Source organism: Megachile rotundata, chromosome 15 (assembly GCF_050947335.1).
Source record: "Megachile rotundata isolate GNS110a chromosome 15, iyMegRotu1, whole genome shotgun sequence".
In the NCBI taxonomy this organism is placed as follows: Eukaryota; Metazoa; Arthropoda; class Insecta; order Hymenoptera; family Megachilidae; genus Megachile; species Megachile rotundata.
Window position 1 is genome coordinate 14,584,735 of NC_134997.1, and position 17,049 is coordinate 14,601,783.

Here is a 17,049-nt window from a genome sequence, read left to right on the forward strand (position 1 = left end):
TCATACGATTACCGTATTGATATTTGATTTAAGCAGTCATATTACATTCCGTCATTTCAATACCGAGGAAAATTGATCGATATGTTGCAGCGTTAATAATCTGATAATTATTGTATTTGACCGTATCGTCGAAAAATATATTTCCGACCGTGCGTTATGAAAGATCTCTATAGAAGATGGGGATGAAAGCATGGATTGGGCGCAGGGGGTTAGGCGGGGTTGTTAAGTGCCATATAGGTATAAGCACTCTGACGCGATGACGCAAATTAGAAGCTAACACGGCTATCGGTATGTCAGCGTTTTTTGAACACGGTGTCGCTATTATGCCGTGCACGGGCATGGAGCTTCGTTAAAATCGGGTTTGTTGCCGGAGTGTCGAACACGATGCTCGACAAAAATATTGGTGACTCGGTTAAAGTTGCTCGAGCTACCACACGAGAGAAAAGTTACCGATCATCGACCGTCCCTCGTGTCAACCGATCTGTTAATTAAACTACTTTTAAACGACTCTATCTGCTCAAAAGATTCTACCCTCGAGAATCGCTATAACGACGAGGAAGATGTTATCAACGATTTCGATACTTTTCGATGCATCGAACAGAAACCTTACACTCGAGAAATTTTGAAGCGAATAGAAGTTTCCGGTACACCAAAGGTATCAATCTCCACGGTTCGACTGTACGCGCGATCCAGCTCCAATCCTATTAATCCGTTTAATCCGAACTCCTACCTCTAATTAACCCGAATTGACAAAGTTTTGCCGCAAACGAAATCAAACCGCAATAATCCGCACCCTCCTTTAACCGTTAACCACCTCTGTCCCTAATTAGTCGGGATTAACAAGATTTCGTTATGGCCCATGGGTCCAGGGCGTACTTGCACCTGTAACCGGATAACCGGGACTCGATATCGAGCGAATAAACGCGGCGGCAACGATTGCCCGCGGACGTTTTTCCTCGTATAAACTATCGCGGGACTTGGACGGAATGTCAGAGGTTTTTAATATCCGGCATTGCCTCGAAACAGACGAATCAACAGCACGGTGACACCCACAGGCTACCGATCGATCTACGTCATTCGCGTGTTCCGACAGACAGTTGAATTTGTCTAGATCTTTCGAAAGATATAAAGTAACCAGTGTCGACGAATTCTCGAGGGCGTGAGGAACCTGCAGATGTCGGGGCTGATAACTTTCGAGAGCCTACGAATCTTAAGAATTCTGGAGATGTCGAGAATCGTGGGGAACTCGGGGATTCTAAAGACTCTGGGGATCTTACCGATCATAAGCCGTGAAATCTTTTACCTCTTGCCTGGAAAGTGTAAGAAAAAGTAGTATCGTCGGTACATAGTCAGACACGCGGCGCTATAAATTATTAAGCGTAATTTTCAATTATCCGTGCAACCTTTTATTTAATTCGACGTCCAATCGTCGTAATTAATCGATGAAAGGCACTCGGTTTTACACGCTACCACTGTTGTAATCCATCATCGTATTTTTTTCGCGAAAAATACTCGTCGCGTCGTAACGTAGAGCGACGTATCGCAACATATCGCAAAGAGAAATACACGTGTCGTGTGTTCTGTTTCAGGAAACGAGATACTGTATCGCGATGAAGCGGGAAATCTGTTGATCTACAATGTCGTATCGAGGAAGCCGAGAAAAATCCTGGACTCTAATAACAATGTGAGTGTGGCGACGTGTTCCGATTGATTAATACGCGTATCTAGCGAAAACGATATTTTTCGCGCTAGAAAGTTTATTCTAAAAAGGGTTACCTTGCGATTTTCAGGCGTTGATGTCGAGCTTCGATCATCAACTCTCCGCCGACCGGAAATATCTTCTTCTGGCCACCGATTATCAAAAGGTAAGGGGATCAACTATCATTTCTATCGCATCGATCCTTATAAGAACGATCAAATTTCCGACTAGAATGGCTCGTTATCGAAGTTAGCCATGAACAAAAACGAAAATTTCGACGTTATTAGGTCGATCCAGGAGCTGCGAATAAATTTCCTCACTGGACCGACCACCGAATTACACGGTGTGATAGGCTTCGATCAATACTCGCAGCTGCTGGCCATTTACGTTTAGCACACGTGTGCTATCTTTAATTATTTCAACGATTGGTATACTTCACAGTTGGAATGTACCCTCGAAAATGAGTAATAAATGTCGTTTTAAGCGTACACCGTGTACATTACGGTGCGGTAGGAATTTAGGGGAAACCTTTTTAAACTATCTTTTCTCTCAAATTTTTATTACGCCGTTTACAGACGCGATTCGTGGATATTCGACGCGTTACGATTCAATATCAGTTCATTAAGTTTACTTATGATTTTAACTGCATCAACTACGAAATACGCTGGATGGATTCAAGTCTCGGTACACGCAGGGTTTCTGTATCGAAACCGATCAACTTATCTCGAGCTTCCCGTTCCTCAAGTTTTCCGTGGTTCACTGAAACTAGGGATTCCGTTTTTCAAAGTTTTCTCCTATATCGAATAAAACCGAAGCCACGGTTTTTCAAAGTTTCTCATCGTTACCCGAACCTATTTTTTGAATCTCATCCTCTTTTATTGACCAGCGGACCAGTACTTTCCGTTTACCGTCAACTTCTTTCTTCTTCGTTAGCTCGACTTTCGTTGGTTATTTGAAAAAACGCTTCCCTCGAAAATGTTGATTTACGCGCACACGTTTTTACGCCGGGAAGCTGTTCAGAGTTGTCTTTGGTATTGAAAATCCTTTTACGAACGATAACAAAAAGCTTTACTCGAGGACGATATTGTAGGACAATTGTTCCATCGCGCTCGCATTTAAATGAATTGAACCACTCGTAGCAAGGATCAGCGGTGTTTTTGCTTAACGAGTGGACTGAAATTCACTGTTTTGCCTGGAAAAATGTTGTCAAGAGGAACGACAGCTTTTATGACATATTTTTTTCGATCGCCGAATTAAATTACGATATTTATTTGTAACGTAGCGTATTTAAACAAAAGCAGAACAATTTGTCGAATTTATTTGCGCGATAAATAATACGGCAATAAAGCGTAGATCGTAACAAATTGGTATCGAACAAAATAAAAGCTACATCTGTATTGCATACGAAGTAATTTTATTTTTCATTAGGAGGAGCCGCGAACAGCGACGCGAGTATTATTATTTTCCTGTTATCTTACGTATTTTGATCCGTTTTTTGGAAAGCGAGAAATCGAATTCGCGCGAGCAATTCGTCAATATCGGTGTCGTGTAATTTGTACTGTACCTGCGATGTTCGACGCGGTTCCCCGGTTAAACGAAAGTAAACCAATTTTCCGGTGTTTTCACGCGAACACGGATTATCAAGTTTCGAAATTATATCGGAGCTAAAAGTTAGAAGCGTATCGCGTAGCAGATATACGCGTGATAGAAGCACTTTTGCCGAGTAGATTTTGAGAGCGTATCGAACGTATAGCTGGCCTAGTTCAGCGACAGTACGAAGCGAGAAAAAGTGGCAAAGACTACGAGATTGTCATTCTCTTCCCGAGTAACAGCTGCGCAACCGAAAGCGACTATTATGCTAAACAGTCGTCCTACCGACAATTTATCTAATTGGTATTAGAATATAATCTTGCGGACTCGTTTCGTTTGAAAATCCAAAAATTTTACGAAGGCGTGTTTCGGAATCGTTTCTTTTCCAACGTTGCACGGCCGACACTTCTTTTCCTATTTGGCCGTATTTCGCTTCTCTCGGCACGGTTTCGTTACATTTGTAGAGGAGGGCCGGCGGAAAGCTCTCCTGTACAACTGACTGCCCCATAGCGCGTGTAACGCCAACGAACCGCGTCCCATCTTGTTACCGCTGCACGTGAAATCCTGAGTTATGTATGTCCGACCTGGTCAGCTGTTGGATTTCCGAACAGAGGATTCCATACAATTACAGACACATCGCGAACAAATCCGCCAGATGATTTCGAGAATCCGACTAGTAGAGGATTTGAAAATTCTATAATAGATGGTTATTAAAGGATAGAAAGGTGATAAGTAGAAAGCGAATAGCGATCGGTGATTCAGGATGCAGTAGATATAATGTATGCATTTGGGAGGAGGTGGAGGTTGCAAAGGTGGTGGTGGTGGTCGATTATGCGTAGTGCTGAATGGCGAGGAGGAATCGAGGAAGCCGAGCACAAGGGTTGGCAGGTTACGTAGGCGATATGCACGTCAGGTATTATATGGTATTTAGGCATGCGTCTGTTGACCCCTATGCAACCTCTCGTGTTCTAGTATTCCGTAGTCGGAATTATGTTGGAACACGTGGCTCCAAGAATATCGTGCGTATGGCTAGCTTTGGGACTAGCGGATACCCGATCTCTATGTTATGCATTAATGGGAATCTAGAGCAGATGGTCATGAAGCAGGTCATCTTTCCGTTTGCATGCTAATCGCTTGAATTTCAGCCTTTCTCGGCTTAGTTCAGTCAACTAAGTTTCGGTTGCGGTGTGTACTTGGACTTTCGGCTGAGCTATAGCCAGCTGCTATACCGCCAACGCTTTCGGAACAATTTTGCTTCTGGCTAGAGAGCTTAGCTCGAGCGTACACCTTCGATCCCTCGTTTCGCGTAATTCGATCATCGGACGAATGTTGTTTCAGAAATATTGGATTATATCAGAATTCCGAATTTATTCGCGGCACGGTACTCGCCCTGTTCGACGAACCAGCCAGAGATTAGACGTCGAACCGTTGAAACTCCAACTTCGAAATCGAATCGTCCGGTTTCCTAGGCGACTGCTTTAATCCATTAAGCGATCTGGGTCACCGACCAGTTTTTTCTAAGCCTAATATTCGAAACGTCCGATAACAATCGTATCGAGCAGCCAACGAGCGGAGGGACCACTATGAATATTATACCGGCTAGAAAGTGTTATTCTCTTCTTATTGCCGAGAGAACTCGCCGCGTATAACGAGTAGCCTTCGGGCACGCTGCCGCGCTCTCGGCTATACAGAACGGTTAATGTTCAACGAAAGTCACTACTTTTTTTTTTTACACCGACTATGCTCAAAGAACGTCTTTTTCTCTTCATTCGCTTCTCGTTAACGGCTCTTTCGCCTGTAACGGACTTTTATTCCCTTCAAATGGCACCCGAACAATGTTCACCGAACCGTTTGAAATTTTTTCTCTTACCGTATCATCGATTATTTGCGAATAACTCCCTCCGCGGCCGACACTTTGTTAATTCGTTTTTGAAAAACGCCCTGCCGATGAATCTATTTCAAACGAATGCTCGTTATTTAACGAGAAATAAATGGAACCGAATGATTTATCAGCATTTTCGTAATACGTATGTATTTCGTAGTATTTTTACATGCATCGAAATGGAAAATAAAGAGAAACGTGTCTCTTTTCGTTCAATCTATTCTAACCCTTTTATTATCGTTTACAATTTACGAGAACAAATTTTCCCTGATAATGTAGAAGAAGAAGCGGAAACATAGAGCCATCGGCTATTCGCCAAATGAATATTCATCTATAAACATGACTTGTTGGACGCTCGAAGCGTTACGATGAACCGCTAGCGAAAACATTTTAATATTCGAATGGAAAAACGAGCAGGAAAAGTAGCGAAAACGTTCGATCGAACCGCGAGAAGTTCTTTTTCTTAATCGAGATGTTGGTTCTTTTGCTTTTTTCGCCGTTGAAGCGAACCTGTCCGAGTTGGAACCGTCCGAGTGGGCGTGGTAATACCGGCACGTAATTAATCACGATGATTAATACCGTTCCGCGTAGTAATTAATGCGTGTAATTAACGATAAACGTTATTGTTATCGTCGAGGAGAAGAATCTGCCGGGGCGAGAGTTACAAGGTAAACACAAGCGACTATTATTAACGCGTCGAATCGGGTCGTTAACAATCGACGCGATCGAATCGTCGTACAATTAGGAGAACAAACAATCAGGGTGAAATAGAAAATTGACGGTAATCCTACGGGAAAAGAAAATCCATCGGTTAGGAGGGAAGAGTAAACGCAACGCCGACGTAGTTGGAAGAAATAATACTAATTGGAAGGAGGGACGATACACAATGGACGTCTAATGAATTTCCGGTTGCGAGTGTACACGCGTAGGCAAGTTTGCTGATTATTGGAATTTTCCATGGCGGCGTTAACGGCTGGGAAAGAGAGAAACACGCAACGAGGTCGAGAGAACGGGGGAGCGGTAGTAGGTAGAGTAGACGAGGAACACCGAGGGCACGTCAAAAAGAAAAACTACGAAAAAGAGAATATTGCTGTGCCACCATCCGGTCCTTGCATCATTAGAGGATGCTGCCACGTTTGTGCGATAGCGTGTCACGTTGCTCGTCGCATAATGTGTACCTTCTGACTGGAGTTTTATCTATCGACGTGCACCGTGCGCGTTTAATGAAGTCACGCTGTGCTGTTCAAACATTCAAAGTGGAAAATCGGTCTCGCCGTGATCTCGGCTCGTTAACGACCGATTCTTATCGCGTTTTTTCTTCTTCTTCTTTCTCTACCCCTTTCCCGTCGACGATTCAGTTCCGAGACTTTTCTAGTTCTCTCCTTTTCTTCGTCGATAGGAACGTTTCAATTTATAGCAAATTCACGTCGTATCATCGAGCGATTCTTCGAATCGCCGACGCCTAATGCTCGGAATCGAGACAGTTCTCTTTCTCTGTAACGCAACGCGGTACATAATGAAAGTATAAAACGGTAACGCGAAGATCGATAGAAACTCGCGTAGGAGAAATCCTCGAAATTAAGCGATAAAACGGTCGTCGATCCGGCTAGTTTTCAACGGCGAATGAATTTCAGGACCCTGTCAGCGGTCTTCTAATTAAGATAAGCAATCTTGAAATGCTCGTTCGTTCGCGTGTACCTGCCACTGAAATATGCACGCTCGGCTTAACCGGTAGGAAAGTTTGAAGAGAGGCAGAATAGTTCTGGTCGCGTTGATCGAAGCGTTTCCGCGTTCGACTCGATCGGTAATTTGGCGCTAATCGCGAATAAAAGCAAGAACTTTCAGGATCGGTAACGTTTGCCGCTTCGAAGTTTAATCCTTTCGATTAGTCCGAGGGAAGCAAGCCACCGCGGAACAACTTCTTTAATTCCATAAACTTTCCTTTTAGCGGCTTCCTTTTACCATTCACGGCTACGAGGTTTCGAGCCTCGCTAAAGCTGCAATTTATTTTCGAATACTTTCCTAAGTGCTGTCACTATATCTTCGTGAAAAACAAACTGGATCGTTTATCGGTACGCTTAATATTTTCCATTAATTAGGCGACAGACGAACACGCCCGTACCGTAAAGCGAAAAGTTGTTGCGAAAAGTCGATCTTGTTCGTCTCCTTTCTCCGTGACGTCGCGTAACGAATGAAAAGCTCGCCGCTAAGCGTCTCAGGGAATCGAAAGCGAAGCACGGCTAACATTATACGAAATCTCGTCGATTCGCATGCATAATTCACCAGCGAGCGATTATTGAAAATCGGTTACACGAGACAAAAGCAGGGGATCATAAATAACCAAGATCGAATAATTCCAATATCGGGAGAGGAGCTCGCGAAAGAAGAAGTAAAAACGAACGGGTACCGCTTCAGTCGTAGAAGCACTTATTGCTCGTCTCAAAATCGATAGGTGAAGCCAATCTACCGGCAATCCCATCGACAATTTTCTCGTCTCTTCTTGATCCGTTTCGATAAGGCCGTGCAATCGTTCTGAAGCGACCTGTATCGAAATTTCTAGCGTTAATTACTCTCGCGCCGCGACCAACGCGTTAAACGCGCGAACTCGTTTAATATAAGTTGTTTGTTATTCGTAGCCGTTGTCGAAGGATTTTCCGTGTTAATCGGTCAACCGTCTCCCCATGGTCGATCGTGCGCGAGGGTGTGCGATGGAGCAACTGCGCGTTTTCAATCTTCGAAGGCCATTCGCATCCGACGTCCGGCGAACGCGATGATTAATTAACGACCCGGCCCTGTCAAATTAATGCGATAGTTTTTCTTGGCATAGCTTGCGTAAGTAAGTTGTCCGAAGGTACACGAAAGTCCGTCAAAGACGGATGGGAATTGTTTTCGACTATCGCTGTAACGCGTAGCGATTAAACCAGTTGACCCGCTCGGAAAAAAGCGCGAGCTGCGACGATAGATAGATTATTTGAAAGCGAAAATATCGCTGTTCGTTCATTCGTTCTCTGACCGGTTTCGTCGGACAGAAGAATCCAATTGACCGAGAAGCGATTCGTTGTTCCTTCGAACGCGAAAACGCTCGAATTGATTTGCTCGATGAAAATGAAGGAGGCGCGGAAGGTCGATAGTTTTGCGGGAGGTGGACACGCGTGTCGGTGGTCGACAGGTGCGAGGAACGTTTGAAAAATTGCCGATGATTCCGGGGGCACAGCACGCCGACCGGGCGAAGAAATTAATCCGGGACTTAAACGTACGTCACACGTCCCGTGGCCAATTTTCATGATGCATTGCTGCGAGCAACGCGCATATTGCCAACCCTCCGCCTCCGAAGGTTGCCGCTTGTTTCAACCAGAGGTTATCGACCTGACCTCGCAGATTTTTACCTCTCCGCGCAATTTATTAATTAGCGACACACCGCACCTTTGGCGCGTGGACGATGCGCGTTCGATCGATTACGAACGCGGTAAGGGGTTTTTCGAAATCTAGGGAAGAGACGAAAAAGTCGGCCAATCCGCTAACAGGAAGCTTCGATCGGTCAAGTTGGAGCTCACGCCAGCAATGTTAGGTTCGCGTGGACAAAGTTGTACTCGTTTTGAATCGCGAGATACATCGGAACAAGGAAGCGTCTAGAAATTCTCTCGTTTCGCTGTCGATTCGACGCTGCTGCTCTTTCCCGTCGTTGCGTCGCGTCGATTCAGGAACGAACACGCGATGAACGAGTAACTCTCGCGTTATTACTCCCGACCATTTTATATCCGAAACTTTCCGTGTTGCGAAAATGAATGATAAACTAACTTGAAATTTATTCGAAGCTCTACGATGCAGCAGCGAGCTTCTAAAATACATTATTTATGCTATTGTCGGTATACGTGTAGCAAGTTATAACGACGCAAGCTTTCGAATTATACGTTTCTGCTACTACGTAGATTACTACGTATCTACGCGAGAAACTGATCGATGATCGATCCGTCACGAGACACTTAACGATCGTTTAGAGCCGAACATTGGAATTTTTCGAAAGTTTTTCACGACGAAACCCTGTCCCTGCGAAGGGCGCGCGCCGATGCACCGTGTCAATTAATGACGTAAACTCGTAACGAACGTAGTTATTACTTGTCGAACAATGGGATTGGTCAACTTGATCGAAACTCTGGAAATCGGTGTTCCGCTACGGAGAATTCGATTTATTTACGGCGTTGTTTGCCGATTCTCGTTCGCTCGTCGATCGCGGCCGGGCCATTCCTCGATTATTCGACGACGGTATTGCCGCCTCGAACAGCGATTCCCTCTTTGTGGCGCGATTAGAGATTAACAATGGAGGCCGCGGTAACGAGCGTACTCGCCGCTCATCGAAAGGATTAAGGATGCAGCGTCGCGTTGCCGCGAATCGCAGTCATTTTGCGAAATGCAGCAGCGTTTTGTGGAAAACCAGAAGGTTGGAATATTGCGTTAATTAGTTAATTCAGGCATTGAAGGGTGCGCGAGCGAAAAGTGGAGGATGCCGCCGTGAAAACACGACTCTGCGGCAATTCGCTTGCTCGAAGTTGAATAATTTTCGCGCCCTGACTGCTGTTCACTGCTCGTTTTTATTTCGGCTCGCCGACATAAACGGAGAAAACGAGATGGGATTTTGTGTCCGTGTTTGTTGCCTTTTTAACATTTCCACCGCCACGTTAACGCTTTTTCCTTCCAATCTTTTATGTTTAGAGCAAATTTCAGAGCCATAAACTCGACTCGGAATATCGTGGCGCATTAAAGTCAGAACATTCTTGATCGCGACGTATCTAACCTAAGCGACTACTATTATCTGTGACGGTTCTAGTCCAAGAATTAGTAGGTCACGGTAAAACTTAGCGTCGAACCGAGTTTTCTCGACGGGAGAAAAATGTACGCGCGCGTTACTTTCGCTCGAAACACGATCGTCGCGTTTAATCGAATTCTCTCCGAAACGAGATTCTGCATTCTAGTCGAAATTTCATGGAGTAGCCGAGAGAAATATTCGAAACGTAGGTTCGAGTAAGCAACGAGATTCCCGGGAATGGAGGATTCATTTTCATCCGGTTCGTTCATTAAAAATGTGCGTTGCGTGCGAAACGAGGACTGAAATGTTTGCAATTAAATGCCGGCGTACGCGAAATTTCACCTTGTAGCCAGGATTTTCTCCACGTAATCGCGTATCCCGTTCTCGCGTTCGATTTTATTGTAACGTCTCGCGTTTCTAATTGGTATTCCGGTAACATTATTGCCACTTTGTAAAACAATTTAAGAGCAATTATCCTCGAACGAATCTCGTTTATTCTTTCTCGTGGAATATTTTATCCCGCGGTGTCGCGTTACATTATCATGCATAGAACGAAACGCGAAACGTGATTCAGATTCGGATTTTGGAAATCATACGGGATCGAGCGTAATGACGCATCGAAACGGGAGTGGAAAATCCACTCGTACGAAGTCGAGAACACGCTTGCTCCGACTTCGACTTCGACTTTGATTCGATTCGATTCCGTTCGATTCGATTCGATCCGATTCGATTCGATTCGAAGCGCAACGCTGACAAGTTTTTTGATCTCTCGCTATAAAGTTGCATACGAACGCGATATTTTAGTTAATTCGGAATTTAACGCACGATCGTAGCTCGATGGATTTTTCTATATCCGCTAGATATTGGAGATACAAGATCGTCCGAGGGTTGCATAATAATAACGTTGATACGAAATAGAATCCAACAGAGTCGCGATAAAACATCTACCGTGACACGTTTCCAATTATTTCTTCCATTAAAAGAACCGAATCAGCGGAGTCGAGAGTTCTCTCGATACCACCGCGTTGCTGATTAATTTTTAATTTCGTAGCCGGAAGTCAGACCGAATGGATATCGTTGTTAACTCGTCTATTCGTCGGATAACGAAGCATCCGTCATCTCGGGATCGAGACGGTGCACTCGAGATTGCCCGGAGCTGTTCATTATCATAATCAGCTCGTGTTGCGTTCGCCGATCCGATTCCCAAGACAGCGAACACGTTAATGGGCTCCGTACCGAGCGTAAGATTAACACAAGGAGATGGTTGAAGGGGAACGAAACCGGCAGCTGAAACTACTTCTGTCATACGGAATTGCTGTTTCACCGATTCATCGACGGGGAGAAAGTCGTAAAGTTTCCACACTGTCTGACTGGCTGGATCCATCGAGGAGACGAACAGATACCAGAATTTCGTGGCAATCTCGAGTTCTAGCAAAGGAAAATGAGCTCCGGCAAATATGGCCAACACCCGCAAACGTCTACACGAGAAGAGTATTTAGACGATACGCTGCGCGTAAACTCGGTCGTCTTTCGATGCAACGGAAAAAGTCGCGTTCGACAATTTTCTCGGACAAAATGAACTCCATTGGCCGATAAATCCGACACGACAGCGGAAGAACAAACCAGCTGTCCAAGGTCTGATGATAATCTCGCTGTAAAACGTAAGACTTTATTCAGAACCGAGTCGTGATCCCGTTATCGGAACATCCATCTGCGAGTAGCCGTTCAATTTCTGGCCGTGTCCGGCGTAAAATTGCTAGGAAATGTGTTTTCGAGCACGATGATTCGAACGGAAGAGGATCGCATGAGGAAAGCAATTAGTTTTGCTTGGCAAGCAACCACGAACGACCGGAGGAACACCTTCGGTGTTGATCGTAATGAAGCTTGTCGCGACAAATGAGCGAATCGTTCATCGATTACCTCTCTCGGAGTCGGATAATTTTTCTCGTTAGAATCGCGGGAAGGGAAGTCGGATAAAAAGAAACACGCGCTCGGTGGATTTATTGAAATTTAAATAGCCTCTCTCGTGACTAGATTACGCGAAAACTTTGCCGATTTACGAGTGACAAATTGCGGAGATTCTTAACGGAGAATTAAGTTGTCGTTCCTCGCGGAACGAACTTACAATCTAGTCGCGTGCGAGCTTATTTATTGATCCGCACAATCTTTCGCGTAATAACGCGGTACAGTTGAAAAGTCTCGCGATCAAAGTGATCCGTGAATTTTTCACTCCGAACGAGAGAGCGGTCCTTATGCATGTTTGATGCGCGTATGCATCAAGGGGAAAATGCAGGCTTCGTATATATTATTTATTGGCACGCCATGTTTCTTTCGCGTGCATTATGCTCTTCGGCAACAGCGTTTAGCGCGACGAAATCGGTCGATACCGCTCGTTCGACCTCGCGTCGGCGCGATTTATTTAAAAAAAAAAAGAGAGAGAAAAAAAGAAATCTCGAAAGTACAATAATGTTCGTCGTTCGCTCGACGGATGCTTCCGCGAATATCGTCGTCCGTTAAAGTTAATTTCGGATCGGGTATTAAACCGGTGGCTGTTTCATTAAACAGGATTGGAAGTTCGAGAAGCAAGTTCGAAACGCAAGCTGCCGGAATTCGCACGATTCGAATCGAATTCCGAGTCGCGTCTATCTCGGCTTTCCAAAGGTGAATCTCGTGTAGAAGGAACAGGTGCTCGAGATCAGCTATTTCAAACAAGACCTAAAGACCCCCGAACTGGCAGAGTTTCGCTATCGAATCTCAAGGTTATTTACATATTTTCCGAGAAAGCTCGCAAACTTAATTTAACCCTCGTGTGCTTACGGGATACTCGTAACAGCGGCTCCCTAATACTTTCATCTTACCCGTTGGCCAATTTGTATTCATGTTTTTTTCATGCGACCCTGCGTTGCCCTTCGCGAAACTTGGACCACGTGGAACGCGATCGACTCTTCCTTCGATAAAATATCCTTCCGAGCTCGTTACGATTTACCGTAATGCCTAGCGTAAACGCTGAAAAGTATCGATACTTGGAGCAGCTAGCGAAGCAATCGGTAGAGCACGAAGATTATAGACAGTGCAAGTATAGTTGAAACGACCGCGATACCATCTTACCGTATCGTCGTTCACGAGGTCGTACAAGCAGAAAATTCTTCGAGTCGAGTGTGTCTCGATGCAACGAGTAGCGATTTATCGCGCGAAAATCCGTGTAAAGGCGACGATACTGCCGTATCGGATTATTCCGAAAAGGTACGCGATTAAACGCGTCAACATTTTTCAGAACTCGTTGCGTTTTTTCGATTTGTCGTTCGTAGCACGTGCTCGATGCAGAGAGAAAGAGAGATTCGATTATTCGCGCAGAATTTTTGAAATATTCACCGATGCCGCAGCTGGTCTGATAAAATTCGCGTTCTATCCGGTTGCTGCGGTTTCATTATTTTCCACTGTTTTTCCTCTTTCGAGTTTTCGCCAAAAGCGTGCGTCGTTACCGGACCTTAAATAATAAGGAAAAAACGAATACGATCGGTTTCGCTAAAGAGTTCCAGGATTTTTCTAAGAAAAACCGGGAAACGAGGAAGTTTAAAAATTCCAAAGACCTTCAATATATTATGACGCGATTCGTTTTACAGAGAGCGGATCTCTTCGGCGGTTCTCGAATAATTTAAAAATAATTGCCAGCTACGCGAATTTCCAAGGGACCTGTCGAATTTCAGCCACTGAAAAATGCGGTCAGAATTCCCGTGGAACTGATAACGGGCTTCTCGTGCACCAGGCACTTCTCGTGATTTACATTGGCCCATTTCGTCCGAATTTCTGACCGACCCGCGCCAAATCATGTCGAACTATAAGTGGCCCGCAAAATCTTGCTCGGGATATCCTCGTAATCCTTATCGCGTTTCGTCGTTAATTCTCGACCGGCGGAATACAACGAATATTCGTCGAAAATTACAAACATCGAAACGATTTATTTCCGAATACCGATGATCCTTTATCGAAAATACGCAAATAACGGAAGCAAACGCGATCGCGAATGATTTTTTGTCCTATTTGAAAAGCATCGAAGAGACACGGTGTAAAACGCTTTTCTCCGTATCGATCGAGCCGCATGACAAACCTCGTCCGATTGTTTCCAACAAAAGGAAACAATTTGCATGCACCTAGCCAGCGAAAAAGGGACTGTATGAAAGAGAGAACAGAGACAAAGCGATCGAAGTCGTGCTATCGCAAGTGGTTTACGTGTAAAGCGTTAACCCCGATTGCGACAGTTTTATTCGAATCGTTGAATTGATCGTTTCGCGGTGACTACGGTTATCGTCTACCGTTCGATTCTTGCTTTACCTATGAAATCGGACCTCGTGGAACGCGTTACGTTACAACGTGTTCCTCGATCATTCCGTACGGACTCCTTCCTACGGACCTTAATCGCGTCCGACCAATTTTTCTTTCTATAATTCATCGAGCAAACAACGTTTGTTCGACGGTTTTATAGGCTTCTCGAGAAAAACTTGGAAAATTCAACAACTACTTGTTGCGTACAAAGACTCCAAGTTCGACGGAGGAATTTGTTTCTTCGATCGATCGATCCGGTCCTAGTATATCGTCGTATTTCGAAAAGAAGGATAACGTGGCGCGTTGATCGTGCCCTGCGGAGCGAACGAATCAACGAGCGCGCCAAATAGTTGATAATCAGTCGCTTCGCGTTGTCAAATACGCGAAAATTGCTCGGCAAAACGCAAACACGAAAAACACACAATAACGTTGCGAACGAAGTAGGAGATGGGTAAAGCGTAGGACGGGTATACGGGGGTGGTGGTCGTATTTATCACGTAACCCCAATTTCATCGTCGCGAGCTATGAATTCCATACGCTGAATGCGCTATGCATTATGTATCCTGGAAATGTGTAAACTCGCCGAACAGAATTGCCTGCATTTATTGCGATTTAACACGCTCCCTTGAATAAAACATCGTCGTCTAACGACCGTCATTGCCAGCCATTTTTCCCCGTTTCGCTTCGAAAAATCAGCGTCTCTCGTTCTCTCGTCGAAACGTTGAAACATTGTTCGAATGCCGTTGGAAATTCGTGCGTCGATTCCCTTTCCGAATTCCAGCGATCCTTATCTAGACGTCTCGGATGTTCCTCGCTTCGATCGCCACGGCGAGTCGGAAAGTTTCAAGTTCGCCTATCGAAGGATCGTTGAAATTTCGCGGCGAAAGAAAATCGAGCGAAGGTATTGTCCGATGAACTTATCGGTGGACTCGTGGGAGCATCGATTCGAGCGCGCCGGAATACGTATGCCCGTAGAGTCTCCAAGTCGATATCGAATATGATTTTCACCGAGAAATCGCTGGAGGTACTGGCTCGACCACCTAACGCGTTCAAATAGAAAGCGTGCAAATCTACTGCATCGCGATCCAGCTAACTCCGCTTCTCGACTTTGATAATTTTCCGTCCGTAGATCCCTTAGCGCCCTTAAACCGTGCATTACCGATCGATCATCTCCGAAATTAATCTTCGTCTCAACGGTTTTCTTAAGTAGTTTCTCAACGATCACCGCGTCGAATCCATCATTCGTTTCTGGCTATCTATCTCGACAACTTCTCGCGGTTCAGCGTTACTCGTTCGTAGAACGACACCATCCTTTTGTTCTTTATAATATATCGTTACACCTTTCGCGAACATCCACGCCATCCGCGCAAAACAATTTCCTACCGGACATTAATCTAGCGAGAAAACAGTGGTGTGGTTAAATCGCGAATCACAAAAGCAGCGAAAGCAATGTGCAAGATTAATGGATAAAGATTATCGCGAACGCAGAGAGGATCTTTGCTCGCGGAAAACGATATCGATAAAATTAAATAGCTGTTCGATCGGGTACCAGCGAAACGACGCGACGTTTTATCGCGCGTCGCGCTTAAACGAGTTAATTGCACGGCCGGCTAATAAACGCGCGATTTAAAACGCAACGTAATCCGCGCACTTTGGCCGAATTCCAAATACACCCCTCTGAACGCGAGCGGAAGCGAGTGCGTGCTTCTTACTTGCTTTTCTATATCTAATTTACATTCTACCAGCCTGCCTGCACGAGGGTAATTCTAGTATCGCGGTGAACGGAGAAAAGACCGTTTCTGTTCTCGCCCGAAATATAATGCCTGCCCGGAAGAATAGCTAGCGCGTTCTTTTGCAAAATACCCTTTCGGGAACAAGAGATAAAAGGTAATAGAGGTTCGGAACTTATGGAATCGAAGCGATTCGAAAATCTCTGAAAAACCGAATTCCTCTCGAAATTTCGTGAACGAGAACGCTCTCGAACAGTGGCCTGCACGGATTATATCTTTCGCCGAAGTACGGAAATAGGGTAGAAAAGTTGAGAACTCGAGGAACTTTGGTAATATGAAAATCCTCGGAAAGGCGAGCAAAGGGGAAGCTGAAATTTCTTACGCTGATCCGTGATTACGTATTTCGACTGTTCGAACCAAGGGATCATATACTCGTACTCGAGAAATCGAAAGCTAATTCGATTCGCTAGTTTAGTCGAGTCACGCTAAATAGCGTGTACGTAACTGAAGCTAGGCGATAACGAATGTATCCAGTCTAACTAAAGGATCGTTAATCGTAACAGGGGCCAGAGCGATAAAACATCGCTGTTCCGAGGCGTTTTACCGGGGCTTTAAACATTTTATTTATCGACGGTGTATCGATCTTGTCGACAGCGACGCTGAAAATTCCATGCTTTTTATCGGCCACGGTCTGATTTATTTCAAGAACTAGCCCCGCTGTATGAGCCACTTTTGTTGGAACGGTGCCAACCGAAGTGAATAGCTGTTTTGGCTCGCCTCTGGGAAATTAAGTGTGTACACGAAAAAACGCGCGAAACCGAAAACGTCGCGCCTAGACCCGCGCGACGAAGCGACAAAAGGTCACTCCCGATGGAAAAGCCTCGTGTCTTTTCCTAATTCGAAATTCCTGCAACTTTTTCCAATCGACACCTGCGAATCGATTCAACTGCGTCTAAACGGAATCGAGATCGAACGAAGCGAGGCAGTTTTATGGCTTACGAGGCGACGACGAGCACCGAAA

At 45.0% G+C, this 17,049-nt stretch overlaps 1 protein-coding gene across 6 annotated transcripts in view; it reads left to right on the forward strand.

Annotated features, from left to right (window-relative positions):
- Nucleotides 1–17,049, forward strand: part of LOC100878144 (dipeptidyl peptidase 4 omega) — a 119,584-nt gene that overhangs the window by 24,621 nt on the left and 77,914 nt on the right. For all 6 annotated transcript variants that reach the window (XM_012285707.2, XM_076539976.1, XM_076539975.1 and 3 more), the window contains 2 exons: nt 1,590–1,684; nt 1,791–1,865. In XM_012285707.2, coding sequence (XP_012141097.2) covers nt 1,590–1,684; nt 1,791–1,865 — 170 coding nt within the window. The remainder of the gene's footprint in view (nt 1–1,589; nt 1,685–1,790; nt 1,866–17,049) is intronic.